Genomic DNA, 17443 nt, shown 5'->3' with positions numbered 1-17443 from the left:
CAAGGCAGCGAGAGATAAAGAGAGAAGGAGAGAGAGAGAGCAGATTACATATTAGTTACACCTTGTTTTGTTCCTTTTACCTTTGGAATTATTAGAGAGGTATTATTAGACCAACATGGCTGCTATCGAACAGCTTCAGCAAACAAACAGGACTATTTCCTGCCAATCTCTCCTCGTGGTGTTTAAATTGTGTTGTTGCACACATTCGCTGAAAAAGAATAATTAATCCCATTATCTTGGCGACAGAGATGTGGAAACACATTAGATCACATGTGTTTATTTACATAACTGTATGTTTTGTATCATGTCTTGAGTTCCGGAATTCAACTGACAACTCGCCGCTCCAGCAGCAAAACCAGTGCGCTAAGATCAGTTTGAATTCTCTGTATTTATTTATTTTTTCTGTGGCCCTTGGCCCAAAAATAACTTCTTAAAATACAGTTTTTGTCTCCAGAGATAATTGAGTGGTTCAGTTGCATGACTTTGGAGCCACGTAGATGCCTCCACTGTCTCGGGATTGTGTCCCAGCAGATCTGCTCTGCGCCTACCCTCCATCTTCATCTTAACTTTCAACTGTCTAAATAAAGAATTCAAATTCTGAAGAAAAAAAGGGTGAATGGACGCTGGATTTTTTTTGATTCAGACTTGGCTTAAATTTGAACACTTTGGTCTCGCTACGTCTGAAACTATCTCTGTTGTTGATATGTTTATGTGTATGTTTATAAAAGACCACTGCAATAGAACAGCATATCTCGTGACCATAACAAGTTTTCACAATTTTGCTGAAACTGACAGTAATCTGACGGCAATTCTTTAACATAATAACAGGTACAGGACACTACACCTGCCAGTGTTGATGCAAAAATGAGGAGGTGTCAAGCGTCTTAATTTACTGCCTACAATAAAGTAAACGATTTAATATATTGGCTGGTACATTTCTCAATGTCATATCTAATACTCAGTAAAGTAACAACAAATTGCAGTACAGAAAAGGCAAAGATATTTTGGAATTTATTTGTGCAATGTTGGTGAAAAGGTTTTCAAAAAATCTGACATGTTTTCCGATTTTTTTCCAATCCAATATGTGTCCTTATATACACTGTATTAACGGTTTATCACGTGAGGGAATGTAAGTTATTTTGTGATATGGTTTGATTCTGTGACAAGCATTTGATGACAGTGTTTGTAATGTCCCTTCTGTTCCCAGGTCACAGTGCAGTGGACATCACCAAAGTGGCCCGAAGGCACCGCATGTCACCTTTCCCGCTCACCTCCATGGACAAGGCCTTCATCACTGTGCTGGAGATGACCGCCGTCCTGGGCACTGAGATCATCAACTACAGAGGTGAGGTGGACAGAAACCCCACAGATCCAGCAAACCTTCTTCACACCCACTTAAATGTCCTGAATGTGTTCATCTTGCCCCTTGACATCTCCAGTTCACCTTCACATTATGACTACTGACATCAGCCACTGAGCATGCTGGGACGTTGACGTTTTACACCTTTCAGATTGCTGTAGGAACAGGTGCTCGCTAAGTACACTTGGCAGCGTTGAAACACTCTCTACCTGAATCCGCAGTGTGTGTCTGCATGCCACATTGTCACTCACACAATGCGCGCACACACAAATGCACTTGGCTACAAGGCCACATAACATACAAACCTTTCCTAACAATCCATGTGTCATTTACATGTATTGCTCCCTATGGAACAGACTACTTTCAAGTTATTGAAAAGTCTTTTAGTCGCTTTAAAGCTGCTATATGCAATATGTCTTAATATACACACATACAGTATACATGTGAAGGGTCCCACTGAGTGACCGCAGAGAATTATCAACTGACTGCAGTTTCCCTCAGATTTAAGGAGCATTAAAGCGTCTGTCAGGTCATTGTTTTGGTGTTATGACCTGTAACTGTGCTGTTTTGGTTAAATGTCATTAGATTTTAAGTAAAATGGAAAACAATAGTGATACATATGATACATTTTAGTCTTTGTTGTCACATAGTTATGTTGCTGCGTACTTTTTTAAAGATTTTTATTTTAAAGAATAACTCACAATGTTACAAGGTTTATAATTGTCATTTTAGAGTACAGGGTTGCACAATGTAATATCGTCTTTGTAGTATTTTGTTGAATTTGCATGTCTAAACAGGCAGACACGATACAAACATGCAGAGATAAGTTAGTTTAGCACCCGTGGGTCTTGTAAGCCTTCTGGCATAGTGGCCACTGCGCCTGCGGAGGGTGACACAGAGCCAGGCTGAGGCCCAGAGGGGAAAACACACTCTCTTTAATTCATCTCTGGAAATGGGGTAGAGAGGATTGGGGGCAATAACACCCTGCAGCTCACATGACGTCTAGATGAATGATGGTAGAAGGAACAACACTCTTTCTTTTCCAAAGTGTAAAGTGATGTTTCATGTTTTTGGAGAAGGGAAGGAAGGGATTTGCAGGAGTACAGCTGGGAGGTAGACAGTGGGGTAAGGAGGTGAGGAAGATCTGAGAGATGAAATATTTAGAGAGACAACAGCTGGACAAGATCTCCTGCCGGGTATAGAGGGGCCTGCATGTGGGTGTGTGAAGCGTGCACTGTGTCAGAGTTTGATGGTGGGTGCATATCATGTGTGGATTATAAGTATCTGTCCCTTATTTTGTCATCATAATGGTGTAATACACAAAATAATCTGCATTGAATGTCACACTTTCGCTCTATTAAAGAATAGTAAGTTCTTAACAGTGTAATATCTCAAATCTGTACTTTAAGGAATAGTTTGATATTCTGTGAAACACACATAAGTTACCATAAATCTATATGTGCAAAAATATGTTTTTGTATATATATATATATATATATATATATATATATATATATATATATATATATATATATATATATATATATATATATATATATATATATATATATATATATATATATATATATATATATACATATGTTACGCTGCACAGATACATTCCAACTGCAACTTATTTATTAATAAATACTTATTCTAATTATATAACCAATACAACTATACAATATCTTACTGTTTTCAATGCAAATACATATTTTCTATTGATAATATACACTTGTAGTATTTCTTTGTATTACAGTTTGATACATGTGTATGCACATTCAGGATTGCTCCCTAATTTCTTTGTAAAGGAATTATATTCTCCTCTACATGTACACAGGTACTGTGTGTTTAGTATGAGTATGTCGGTACACATGCATGCATATGTTTACATCACACATTTACTGTCTTCTAAAATTTCAGATTGTTTCTAAAGAGACCAGTGATGTCACAATGCCCCTTGATCTAATTATCATAATTTAGCCCTTTTAAAACCGGCGCCTGCTTGCAGTGATCTTTTTCGCAAAAGCATCTGATCAAACACATATTTCAGCTTCGGCAACAAGACGTCACCTTTGTTCTATTTTTATCCACACCTCCACTTCAACACATGGTTTTAACAAGCTGTTTGACTAGCAGCTTGGAAGCAGGAGCCAAATACACCAATATCTCGGATGAAATGCTGTCAACTTAAAAAAAAAAAAAGATGCAAGGATCAGACGCGTCGTATAGGCACGAGTGGCTTCTTCAACGACTGAGATTTACAGCGGCTCGTTACGACTGCCGTAAGCTGATGTATGTATGCATGTGTGTGGGTGTACTTGCATATTTTTTTTCTCTTTCAACACATTGATATCAAAGCTTGGATCTTCATATTAACGCCCACATAATCATAGCATAAAGGCTCTGACAAATGATATATATAGCCACGCAGCAGCTTAAGGTATTTTTAGTGCCAGGATTTTTCTCTTCCACCCACTCTGCCTCTGTCTGTTTCTGTTTTTCTTTCCTTCCCTCACTCTCACTGAGCTATTGTGTGTGTGTGTGTGTCTGTGTGTGTGTGTGTGTGTGTGTGTGTGTGTGTGTGTGTGTGTGTGTGTGTGTGTGTGTGTTTTGTTCTTCCTACAAGAAGGTTTCCTGAGTGTTTTTAAGTCTGACTGGTTAATAAATGTGAATAGCAACACTTGCAAGCTTCCACTTGTTGTTCGTGAATCAGTGAAGCTGAATAAGAAAAGGAGAGTGTGTGTGTGTGTGTGTGTGTGTGTGTGTGTGTGTGTGTGTGTGTGTGTGTGTGTGTGTGTGTGTGTGTGTGTGTGTGTGTGTGTGTGTGTGTGTGTGTGTGTGCGTGCGTGCGTGCGTGTGTGTCCGTGGTTGCCGGTCAGGTAGTGAGTCATGCAGAGAGATTCTGATTCGCGGTGTCACACTCTGTCTCCCTTTAAAAACACACACACACACATATGTACTCACCTCCGGCGCAGATGCCTCTCTGTATCTTCATCTGAATCAGATGCACTTTCTCCCTCACGCTTTCTGCCTCTGTCTCTCTTTCTCTCTCCAGCTGTCGCTCTCTCCCTCCGCCACCCTTCGCCCAGCTTCTCCTCCTCGCCTCATACTCATGTTCTTCCTCTTCTCCCACAGATGGGATGGGTCGAGTCCTGGCTCAGGACGTTTATGCCAAAGACAACCTGCCACCCTTCCCTGCCTCTGTCAAGGATGGTTATGCTGTGAGAGGTAAGCAGCGTACATTATGGCAGGTGAATTGCATTTGATTGAAGCTTTGAAATAACAGTTTAAACATTTAACATACTATTCAGTCCTAAAAAAACATGTAATTGTAAAAAGAATGAGCAGACCAGTCCAGGAATGTCCAATTTCACTTTAGTAATTAACACCATAAAGTAAATTACACTTTTTATGTATACACGTATATGCAATAAGAGCTATAACTGAGTTTCTGCTCATTAGGCACAATGACTGGTCCCGAAAACTAGAAACTCTTTTTACTGTGTTTTTATCTTTAGGAACATTTATGAACAGTTTCACCTGCTGTTTGTTCAGAGTTAAGCCTTAGCCTTATTATAATTCAATGTTTACTCAGTGAAATAAAAATAGGTTCCACCACAGAAACGATGTCTGACATAGAGATTAGTTGTTAACTGCCAGGTTGTCTGTTGCTCAACTAGCTAACGGGCTGAATTAATGTTAGCTTGACGAAAAGACTTAAAGAGGTCATATGGAATTTGGTTCACACTTTTGACCTGACACTTGATCAAAATGCTTTTTAATAGCAATACAAACATTTTATAAAAATAACACAACCTTACGTCCTTTTATGCCAAAACCGTATCCTCAACATATACTGATGACTTACCACAGAGACAGGAAGGACATTACACACAAAGTGGTGATAGATTTATGAATCACTGGTGCGACCCAATCCAGTCAACCATCTCTTGTTTTTTCTTCAAAGTAAGTTGCAGAACGTAGATAAAACTGAAGAACTAACCCGATTGTCCTCAAACAATGTGAACAGGACACTCAGGCAGTGAAGAACTGACATTGCGGGCGCTGTGCGCCATATCTGCCAGGTGGTGACAAGAAATATGGGGTTTCCCTCTGCTCAGAGAGATTGGTATCATTCCTATGGCTGCACTAACTACTGAGAGCAGTTTTGAGGTGAAATCCGGGCAAAGTTATGTTGATTTGTTTCGGTCAAGAAATCCGTGGCGGGGCGTCCAGTAAAGCGTTGACGACCCTGTTAACCTGGAGAGCAGTGTGGCAGCTTGCTGGCTCCAGGCAGCTCACAAACTCTTGCATGTGACATCTGCTTCTGCTGATGGAGGAGGAGGAGCAAAACACCACAGGTCTCTCTGGGTTTTATGTGTCTGTCCTGAGGGCCTGACGTCTGCTGAGGCGCTCATGTGCAGATTTTTTAGAGATTTTAGTGCCTCGACCGTCGGTGTGGAAGCAGCCAATAACCTCTTGCTTTCTCCACAGAGCCAGTGCGTAACAACAGATGCTCGTCATCCTGTGTTGTTTTTTTATGTAGAGGAAAGGAAGAGAGTGGCAGACTTCTTTTTATAGTGGGGAAGCATTTAATCCTTCATTAAGATATGGTAAACCATGAAATTAAAGTCACAGTCAAGTTTTTTTACTGACCAAGGACATTTTGCAATGTCAAAGGATATTTGAATATTTGTATTTGGGTGTTTATTTGTCTTGTGATAAGCTTCCTTCTTGGTCCTGTGGATTTGTAAAAGAGCAGAAAATAGAACAGAACAGGTATTCTACTTTCCCATTGGCTCAGGTCAGCTGTTTAGTTTACACCTGAGCTCAGAGTGGAGGGTATTATGTTTTTAACGTGCATAAGAGGAGGGTTTGATTACAAAATCTGTGAGCTCTGCAAGCATTGGAAATACTGTGCATGCCTGTTTTTGAGATGTTTAATTAAAGAACTTCCTTCTCTACCCATGTGTTCAATCTGTAGCCCACTGAGATAAAATGACTCAACTAAATGACACCGTCCTACCACACACACACACACACACACACACACACACACACACACACACGCACACACACACACACACACACACACACACACACACTTTCAGCTGCACACATGTGTAATGCCATTAAATCTTTCTTTTATTTTAGCGGCTGATGGCCCAGGCGACCGCTTCATCATTGGAGAGTCCCAAGCTGGAGAACAGGTCCGCGCCCACGTTGACACTTTAGACACACATGGGTTTTTAGCTCGCAAAAAGACCCTCACACACACTAATGCAGTCACTGTCACGCAAACACCCACACAACCTGTGTATGAAAATAAAGTACTTCACTTTTGTCCTCCACCTCACGCCTTGACCAGCTGTAATTGCTCACCGGTGTGTTCCCTTAGCAGGTGATGAAAAGCCCTTTGCCTCCGAGGGCGAGAGAATCAGACTGCTGCCAAATTGTAAAACACATTAGACCTCTGAGACAAGAGTATGCTGCAGCGATTTATTGAATAACTCAACTTCTCATCTTGAACAAAATAAGCACACATGCAAACACATATTCTGTACATGCCTTCATATCCCTTCATTATGTTTTCACTTGAATCAGTTTGCAAGATGCTTTTTGGGAAACTTTGGGGAAGACAGTAGTATGCAATCTATCATTTCACTTTATTTTATTTTAAGTTAGTCTCCAGGGTGATAAGAGCATCAAAAGGCATTGCATATTTGTTTTACTTTGATATTACAACATTTATGACTAAAAGACTCTGTCTGTGTCTCCGTGCAGCCCACTCACACAGTGATGCCTGGCCAGGTGATGAGGGTGACGACGGGTGCCCCTATTCCATGCGGGGCTGACGCTGTAGTCCAGGTGGAAGACACCGAGTTGCTCCGCGAGTCTGAAGACGTAAGCCGACTTTTTTAGTTTTTTACCCGAGGAAGTGGTCGTAAGATGCCAGAATCAGGGCTCTGATCAACTCAACTCAGCCAGAATTTACTTTTGACTCACATGTACCTTTTATAAAGGGAATATTTCATGTGAACACCATAGCAAATGAACATAGATTAGTACATTTACCCCAAAGATGAGCAGAATAGACAATGCATTTTGGTCTAGTATAGTCGAAGGAAATCTGAATATGTTCCATTTGATGCATCTGACAGCTGGTTTATCTTTTAGGGCACAGAGGAGCTGGAGGTACGAATCCTAGTTCAGGCTCGTCCGGGGCAGGACATCAGGTAATGTGTTATGTGTTGGTCGCTATTAAGAAGCCAAAACCAGAATCACAATTGTATTGATCAAATACTGAAGATCTGATGTCAATATCACTCACCTAGCCTTTTTTTAGTAGCCCATCTCTTTAAGCAGTAATACAGTGAGAAAAGTGTATTTCATATGAAAACTGAAAAGATTGAAAGTATTATAGAAAGCACAGATAATTTATTTGGCTTGTAGCTCCGTCACTGCGAGTTAAACACTCAACAAAGTCACGACTGTTTACTGTCCTGGCTTCCCATTGACATCAGGACAGCAGAAAGTCTCTACTTCTTCCGCTGCAAACTAAAAACACACCTTTTCCAACTATATTGAATAAAAAAAGTCACACTTTCGTAGCACTTACCTATATAGCACTTTGTAGTTTGGCTCCCTTGAAGAAATTCAACTTTCTTGATTCTTGTTGTTCTGTTGTTCCGAGTTTATGCTCAAGGTTGAATGCACTTATTGTAAGTCGCTTTGAAATAAATTAAATGTAATTATGAAATAATTTGGTTATACATCTGGATCCGTCATTTTGATCATTCCTGATATTTTATTTACCTCATTACTTGTTATGGCAGTAGTAGCCCCAGAATGCTTATTTGTGCTACATTTAGGGTAATTGTTTGGTTCCCAATATAACTTTCCACTTTAGACAGAAAGCTTTAGACAGAAAGCTGCATTTTTCCGAATTCTTCCATTTCTCCTTCTTGTCCTCTGAACTATCGTCTTTGCTGTCCTGCCCTAGGCCCATCGGTCATGACATTAAGCGCGGGGAGTGTGTGCTTTCAAAGGGCACCCACATGGGCCCGTCTGAGATTGGTCTCCTGGCCACTGTGGGAGTCACAGAGGTGGAAGTCCAGAAATTCCCCGTGGTGGCCGTCATGTCGACAGGAAATGAGGTAAGGGATTGAGAAGAACTTGCATGTCAACATTCTTTTTCTTTTTCATTTGGGAAATTGTACTCCTCGTGTGCACTCAACCCACACTGTATCTGTATTTGCCAAAAAGGTTCGGCCTGAGCTGCTAAAGGTAACAACGACGTGCCGTCTTCTCTGACAGCATACCTCGTTCATATTTATGCACAATCAACATTGTTTGCTTTGACTGCGGACACCAGAACAACATTCAGAGCTGAATGCGCACTCAGCCGTTTCATGTGTGCTTTCAGTTGTGAAGACTGTTTATCTGTGACCAGGTGGTTTCTCTTCAACGCTGGGATCATATTTGTGCATTTTCTGTGTGACTGATGTGCCGTTTAAATTTCATGGGGTGCGTAACCTTCATGGACATTCTCAGCAGACTGTAGATACCCATAACACCTTGTTCTCGGTGCTATGCAGATATATTTGAATTGTGTAAATCAGCCAAGAGTCACCTACCCCATGGCCACATTCCAAACCTATTAAGTGGTATATTGTCCTCATGTCCCCTCTTTGAGCAAGACTAGAGGATTTGTCTTCTCATTTTTACACACTGTTAATTTGACCATCTAGATGTTGAGTACATTCTATGTACTAATGCTGCAGATGAAGAAAAACAGGAATATCTGTGCAGAGCTGGCATTTACAACTGAAAGTATGCAGTTTGTTTGCCCATAAACCCACTGTGAACCTGCTGAATTAGATGCATGTTCATTTGTGGCGTTGCTTTCCTTTTATAATTGTAGTAATTAATAGTGCTTGTTGACAATTCCTCAGAAACAAAACAATTTGATTTGTAATTGTATTGTAAAAAGAAGGGAGGTCAAAAATGTAAATATAAGATGAATATAATGCAAATACACGTTAAACCAAATTGCAGTTACATTTTTGAATTAGCAAGTAATGTTCTTAGTTTTGTTTGAAGGTATGGCTGCAATAAATGATTATTTTTCATTATTCATTCCATATTTATAATCTATTGATTATTTTTTAAATTAATCGATTAGTCATTTAATCTATAAAATGTGAAATGTGATTATGAAATATGTAACATGCACATCACAGGTTCCCAGAGCCCAAGTTGATGTCCTCAAATTTGCTTGTTTTATCTTACAAGAGATCAAAACAGCAGAACCCGAGAACGAATGGCATTTTTGCTTGATAATTAATTTGAATAATTAATTGATTGAGTTAATTTCCTGGTAATCGACTAATCGATTAATCCTTTCAGCTCTATCTAAAAGCACAAGCTACACCAAATAATTACTTTACACTTCAGACAGTGTCCTTTTTGCCTCTCAGTCACTGTAAATTATTGTGTATTTTTAAAGATACATTTCTGGCAATCAGTGTATTTTTGTCACAACCAATCCATTTGATACCAAGAGCAGGCTAAACATAGAAATAATATGAGAGTAATCAAAAGATGTTTGCCTACAACCTCCCTGTTAGCTGAATAATTAGTACTACCACTAGATGCACTGCCACCCAAAGATATGCTTGGAATATTTTCAAAATAATAATAAAGACAGAGCTCTTTTTTCCTGACGACAACTTAACAAAGTACAGTTATTGAATGATTAAAAAGTGTTTCTGATCATCTCTCCCTATGTGTCATGGTAGCTGCTGAACCCAGAAGACGACCTCCATCCTGGGAAGATCAGAGACAGCAATCGCTCCACCCTGTTGGCCACTATCCAGGAGCATGGCTACCCCACCATCAATCTGGGCATCGTGGGGGACAAGTAAGCCTCCATGTCTATATTACATTTTTCACACCTCCAATGCTAGAAAACATACTCACCGCCAGGTGCGTCTGCAACGACCACTGCTGTAACGTTTGATTGAATGAATGCAATTCAGAAGCATTTTTCACTCATACGAAGATAAGCTTTCATGTTAATCTATCCAGCTGCACGCATCGGCTTCGTGCAGCTAACCTGCAGTCCACTGTGTAACACTTAATGTTGACTGTTAACGCTTCCTCTGAACAGGTATAGTCAGGCCTGCTGTGTGTAGCTCCTTTAGCTGTTAGCTGTTAGCTCTCTTGGCCAAACACACTGCACATTCTGCAGCCCACCAGCTGCTAACAGCTAATCAGCTCTCCTCCTCCCGATAGAAGAAGTACATCCAGTGTAGTCAGCGCCTGGTTCAGTTTGTCATTTGCTAAGCGCTTCATTAAACTCAACAGAAAAAAATAAAGCTCACCAAAACCGTCTTTTAGCTGTTCCAACAAGCATCAACTCTGGTTTCGTTAAACACCTAATTCACTGAGTTAGATTAAAAAAAAAGAAAATGTGCTGTACATGCTGTTTCCCCATGCTGTATCTCTCTCCCCACTGAGCCGCTGCTGAGCGTAAAGAGTAAAGAATAGTGAGGAGTCAGCAGTCAATCACAGCACAAAACAGTCGATCAACAACATGCTATCAACAAGAGTGAATCACTGCGACCACGAGAGGTCCGTACGCATACAGTCATAAATAAGAACAAAACATATTTGTCAGTGGACAGACCGGTGGACAGACACAGAGCTCACACACACTCACACACATGCAAACGACAAAATAAATAAGCTCCCGACAGAGATAATAAAAATGTTCATCATCTTTCTGTACTTCCTCCAAAACGAGCTCGCTATTATCCTTTTCCCTCCATTATTTCCTATGCTGTGATTTGGTGGTTAACATTTGTGTGTGTGTGTTTGCCTGCCTGCCTGCGTGCGTGCGTACGTGCGTTTTGTGTACGTGTGTGTGTGTGTGTGTGTGTGTGTGTGTGTGTTTCTGTGTGCCCTACAGCCCCGATGACCTTCTCAACGCTCTAAATGAAGGCATCAGTCGAGCTGATGTCATCATCACCTCAGGAGGAGTGTCCATGGGAGAGAAGGTATGATTGCAGAACAAAAAAATACACACATCCAATCATGGCATCGTCTTTTACTGACACCTTGTGGTGGACAGGGGAATGACAATCTTTACTTGAGAGTAAATTATGATAAAAACACTACAACTCAGATACATATTACTTATTTGAATGTTATATTTAACATGACACACAAACACACATGCAAAAGTATTTACATTTATTTAAAATGTGTTCACTATATGGTGAAGGCTTGGATTGAATGTATTGCTCTTTTGTTTTTGTTGAATGTGTTTTTTATTTCAATGTCTTTTTTAGGACTACCTTAAGCAGGTGCTGGATATTGATCTTCATGCTCAGATCCATTTTGGTCGTGTTTTCATGAAACCAGGGTATGGCAACTTTCCACAGTTTAGTTAGCAAGCGCTTGGCAGGAATTTTAAATAGATGTACAGATACACAGCAGTGTTGCATAAAATGGGATGTATACTCAAATGTTGTTTTTCTTTTTTTAGTCTCCCAACAACATTTGCCACCTTGGACATGGACGGTGCTCGCAAACTAATCTTTGCCCTCCCAGGTAGTGTGTGAAGTTGAGAGAAAGAGTGATTCACTCCGCTGTTTCTGAAGAGCTGTTACTCATATATTTCTCTCTCTTTTTTCCTGTCGCTGTCCTCTCTCTCTTCGTCCGTCCGCCCTAGGAAACCCCGTTTCCGCTGTTGTCACCTGTAATCTTTTTGTCATCCCTGCCTTGAGGAAGATGCAGGGCATTTTGGACCCTAGACCCACCATCATCAAAGCGAGGGTAGGATGCACAGGGCAACCAGGAAAGCCTGACTCTCTGGCCAAGCCACACAAAGTCAAAGTTCACCATCTTTTGAGGCACTGGTGGTTTACAAGAAGTGTTTTCTTTTTCTCTTAAATGACCAGACACAAGGGCTCCACATATGTCAAAAAAGGTAGAAAGACTAGTCTCTGTATGCCTGAAAGATCCTTTCTCTTCTCATGAACATGTGAGTGTAGATGCAAGAAACTGCAACAGAGAAGACACATTACAATTGTACTTAAGTTCCAGGGTGTATCATTGCAGTCTATTGCATCTTAACTCATGACTTAATACTATTTTCATCATCCTTTTGATACATATTTATGACCACCAAGTTTTGCTTTGACTTGGCAGAGGAAGCAATCCTGGCCAACGCTGACCTGAAGGCCTGCTCCTTGGTCATGAATATTCATAATTGTAGAGAGAAAAAAAAGGTCGTAATAGTCTCAACAGCAGCCGATTGTGTCCCCAACTAGCGTCATCAAGTAAGAGGTCTGGTCACTTGCCATCATGGGTACTATCCAGGGAGCTATGTTACGTAATGTGCTGTTATAGAGCAGTTAGAAATCAACTTGAATGCATTACTGCCACTTAGTGGTGGGACCGATGGCCTGGAAGCACAGAGGTAGCCGGATAATAGCCCTCAGCAGACGAAATCAGACCCAGGTCAAACTGGGAAAAACGTTGCCAATAAAGTTGGAAGAGTATGGTTAAAAATGCAACAAATGTGTTTGGATGGACAGATCGTCTTTTACCCAGGTTAATGATATTTTGCTGACTGTCCAGACCTGTGATTTTTTTCCATTAGAAGATTATTGCCATTCGTACAGTTGCTGTGCTGCGTTCAAGTGCTGAAAAAAAGATTTGATATCAACGACTTCTGGCAGAAGATCAACCCTTTATCACATGCTAAACAAACATGAAATGAGTTAAAAGCTTTGTGGGGAGTCAAATGCACCCACTTCCAAGTGCATAGAGGAGGCCTGACATGCAGGTCACAAGTCCAAAGACTTTGAAGTCTATAGATATTTTAGCCTTTGTTGCTGCTATAATAGAAGGGTTTGCAACATCACACAATATAATAAGTGCCAGGATTCTCAGACATGATCTGCAAATTTAGTATATGTTTCTGCACTATATGAAATTACTCTCACAGTAAATCCATCTGGTGTTACGAGTGTGAAAACAGTCTGTAAGAACTACAGATAAATTCCCACGGTGATGAAAATAACTTGTTGACATACATCATTATAATTTGCGTTGTATGTTATTTCTCTAGTTGTCTTGTGATGTGAAGTTAGACCCTCGCCCTGAATACCACCGCTGCATTCTGACATGGCATCACCAAGAGCCTCTGCCGTGGGCACAGAGCACAGGTACCCGATCAAAGCCTGAATCAGACTCTCAACTATTCACTGGTTGACAGAATCATTTATTTAATTAATTTACAGGTCCCTGTCTAGCAAGGAATCCAAGGATAAAAATAAATGTTTAGGTCTACAGTTTTTCACAATTAGTCCATAAAATAATCAAAATAAACATATTGACTTGCAGTTGCATCATATGAACCCTGTCCCTTACATCTTTTTTCATGCAAATAGTTTGGTTTATTTTTGGGATATATCAGCAAGTAAAGAAAATGTTATTCCTGCAGAAAAGTTCCCTCTCTACCATATGATAGCTTGTATCTGGTAGAGAGGGCACCACGTGTACCAAGAGGGATTCCTTTTGCTGCATCTTGTCTCACCGCTCTCCTCCCTATCTAATAAAGGCAAAATGGCCCAAAAAAAAAGATCTCGTGTCCTCGGTGTATAATGACAGTTGTAACCTCAGAAGGCCTTTATCAGGGTAGATTGATGACATCTAGACACTGACAGCTGGCCACTGTAGTATTTTAATGTTAGCCATTTTGACAATGAAAAGTATGATAGAACAGCCAATATAGTTTTTAAACTCCCAATTTCTTTCATGAGTTGGATTTTTATTTCAAATCTTTTGCCCTCTCACTGCTGCAGGGAACCAGGTGAGCAGCAGGCTGATGAGCATGCGCAGTGCTAACGGGCTCCTGATGCTACCTCCGAAAACAGAGCAATACGTGGAGCTGCACAAGGGCGAGGTGGTTGACGTCATGGTCATCGGCCGGCTATGATGTCATCACAGGGGGACGGAGCGTCGGCGTCATATAGCGAGGGTTGGAATGGGTGGTTCACGGTGCATGTCCACATATCATTGACTATTCTGTAATATGCAACGGCACAGCTAGTTTTTATTGATTTGGATAACGTTGAGGTATAGTCAACATCTTGATCACAACCTAGATACATATGAAAAAAATGAATTTAAAAAGATTATAGTATTTCAAACAAAGAAAATATAACTTTTAATGAAAAAAATCTAATTATAAAAAGAGATTTATTCTGTAATATATTATTATGATTATTCTTATTATTATTATCATTATTCTTCTTATTATCATTATTATATTAAGGCAACTTCGTTCCTTTCATTGCAATTGCTTTGTGTGTTCAATGCTAGACCTTATCTATAGCAGTAGCATTTTAATAGACAGCTGTAGGTGCCTGCCAGGACAAAAAAAGAAAATTATTATTTTCTCATCTTTAGTGGAAAAAAATAATCAGTTTTTTGAAAATGAAGAAAACATTGAGGAAGACTCCAGATTTCCCATGGTGCTCAGCTAAAAGGAAGAGGGGGCACATCAAGACCACTTCCTCTTTTGAGCGCCCATCAAGGTGACACTTCTGTTTTTCTCTCATTAGTATGCATCATAATGGCTTCACAAAGAGCTTTGCTTGTTGTTTATCTTGTGAGTCTTGTTTATGTGCGCAGTGCCAAATGCCTGGGCAGGGAAGAGGTGATGTTGGGATGGGGAGGTGGGGGGGCACAACCCAGTCTGCCCAGACCCTGAAGCTTCCTTATATTCACGGTGACCGGGTGTAAACTTCGCCCCAACCCCCCAGCCCCGGGGGCGAGCTTAACCTGGGAAAAATAATCTTTTATTTGATCAACTATTTAAGAATAAAAATAAAAAATAAAAGAAGCAGCTTCTTTAAGTGCTGACAGCCTTTTTAACCAACTTCACAAAAAATGTACAGAAAAAATAAGAACCATATTGTACAGATATATGTGACCAGCACTCCTAAGGAAATTATTAAGCAATGAGGAGACATTGAACAACGCTGTACTATAACATTTTCTGTAATGATATGAAACTGATGAAAGAGACTAAGATAATAAAAATCCTTGATCATTATGTAAAAAAAAGTTCTTGTTGGGTTTCCTTTTTTAATAAAATATATCGAAAGAAAAAATAGTGATTTTCTTCTTTGGTACATGTAAATGTTTGGTGGCTGGGAGCCTGAAGGTTAGAGAAGTGCATTAATTATGAATGAATGAGTAATGTCTTACCTTCCACACCAATCATTGTCAAAGTGGATACAGTTTCCAAATGTGAATGTGTTTAACTGCATTAATATTAAGGTTTTCTGAGATATACTGAGAAAGAGAATCCCTCCTTTGAAGTAATGGACTTAAGTACTGTATTAAGTACACTCTTGAAGTACTTCACTTGAATATTTTAATTTGATCCCCTTAAAGTAACCTTTAGTTGTCTATATTACTGAAGAAAATATATCTTTTTGAAAATATTTTAAAATATTAATCCAATGATTTCCATCCTTTTTTACAACCTCTTCCAAAGAAAAGCAGCATGTTTGGCCCCCGGCCAGATTATTCTGTCTTTCATTTCCCTTCTAAACTTTTTGTTTCATTTAAAGTTTTGAATCTTAAAGATCTCTGTTTTATTTTTGTTTGAGTGCACCTATGGCCATAAGCAGTAATTACAGGCGTGTGATTGGATCTCATTTCCCGACGATCCAAACAGTGTCTGTGGGCAGTTGGCATGTCACCCAGTCCCAATACTTCAAAAACACACCATTGTGTCACCTCACTCGGCAATAGCTAGGAACTTAAACACTTTTTTTTCATATGAAAAATAACTATTTGGGGCCGAAATCGGTCAAATCATCCAATATTTCACAAAAAAAAGATTTGTGTTAAGGGGACCTGACCCAGGATCCACTACACTTATTGGTTGCAGCTTATTTTAAGTATTGCAAAACAAGTACGTAATATTTTGATTATATTTTGACAATCATTATTTTACTTAAGCTTCTGAGTACTTCATTCAACTGCTGCTTATTAAATGAACAAAGAAAAAACAGCTGCAATTGAATGAAGCCCTGCAAAGCAAGGGGGATTTTAATCGTCTTTCTTTCTAGGAAGGTAAGTATTTAAGAAACGGGAACTGGCAGGAGAAAGCCTAATGAGGAAAGGAGGTTAAGCACAGAGGTGTCAGAAAGGATTAACCTAATAGAAAATACAGCAGGAAAAAGGCAGCTTCAGGCTTTAGTGTAGATATTTCTGAGGCTGTATGAGATTAGACAGTTTCTGTTCTGCTCTACGAGGTGAAATGACAGTAGATCCCATTAGTTGGTGATGATTAATAGTGCTTTGAAGAGAACTTATTTAAATTCATCTGTGAATGGGTGGAATGTAAAGGGATCAGTGTGGAGATGACTGGACAGAATAACAGCAAAGACAACCTCAAGTGCAATAAGTGTATTTTATTTATTAGAGGATTCAGAGAAAACAAGTTTTCCAAGCATTTAATTTCTGAGTTGCTCCTTGAGTTTCACATTTTCCATGAAATACTTAGGCCATTGGGATAAAAAATTAAATAGATGGCAGGATAATTAGTGATAATTTCCGGTCTGCATGCATGAGAAGGAAGGAACTGTCTCATCCCATTTCATCATATATGAGGAAATAATGAGGGAAATGTTTTAAGGTCTAATAGGTAGTTTTTTGCAGCTCCAGTATAAATTACCAGTGACATTAAGTAATAGTAAAAGTAAAAGTCGGCTAATTTCTTTTGCAAAAGTACAGAAGCAGTATCAAGAAAATGTACATAAACTATCAAAAGTATAAGACCACTCGTTATGAATGGGCCTTTGTAAACATTATTGATGCATTTAACACCATTTTAAGGCAACTTCGTTCCTTTCATTGCAATTACTTTTAAAACCCACAGCACTTCCTTAAAATCACATATATTGAGCTTAAAATGCAGAATCAACATGTCCATGTGATAGAATAGTGAGCTCCAGCTACAAAAAAAACATTTGGGTTTGAATATTT

General features: G+C 39.6%; 1 protein-coding gene across 4 annotated transcripts in view; it reads left to right on the top strand.

Moving 5' to 3' along the window:
- gphnb (gephyrin b) overlaps positions 1-15533 on the top strand; it is an 87481-nt gene extending 71948 nt beyond the window's left edge. For 3 of the 4 annotated variants that reach the window (XM_068576823.1, XM_068576825.1, XM_068576826.1), the window contains 13 exons: positions 1208-1345; positions 4499-4591; positions 6518-6573; positions 7148-7267; positions 7541-7599; positions 8367-8520; positions 10165-10286; positions 11337-11424; positions 11719-11792; positions 11916-11983; positions 12102-12205; positions 13506-13602; positions 14242-15533. In XM_068576823.1, coding sequence (XP_068432924.1) covers positions 1208-1345; positions 4499-4591; positions 6518-6573; positions 7148-7267; positions 7541-7599; positions 8367-8520; positions 10165-10286; positions 11337-11424; positions 11719-11792; positions 11916-11983; positions 12102-12205; positions 13506-13602; positions 14242-14375 — 1307 coding nt within the window. In that variant the 3' untranslated portion in view covers positions 14376-15533. The remainder of the gene's footprint in view (positions 1-1207; positions 1346-4498; positions 4592-6517; positions 6574-7147; positions 7268-7540; positions 7600-8366; positions 8521-10164; positions 10287-11336; positions 11425-11718; positions 11793-11915; positions 11984-12101; positions 12206-13505; positions 13603-14241) is intronic. The other variant, XM_068576824.1, reaches the window with a different exon arrangement.
- Positions 15534-17443: the final 1910 nt, after the last annotated feature.

This window comes from Clinocottus analis, unplaced genomic scaffold, assembly GCF_023055335.1.
Source record: "Clinocottus analis isolate CAN_PGR_092001 unplaced genomic scaffold, fCliAna1.0.p SCAF_15, whole genome shotgun sequence".
NCBI classification, from domain to species: domain Eukaryota; kingdom Metazoa; phylum Chordata; class Actinopteri; order Perciformes; family Cottidae; genus Clinocottus; species Clinocottus analis.
Note: the sequence above shows the minus strand (reverse complement) of the source record. Positions and strands in the feature narration are given on the sequence as shown.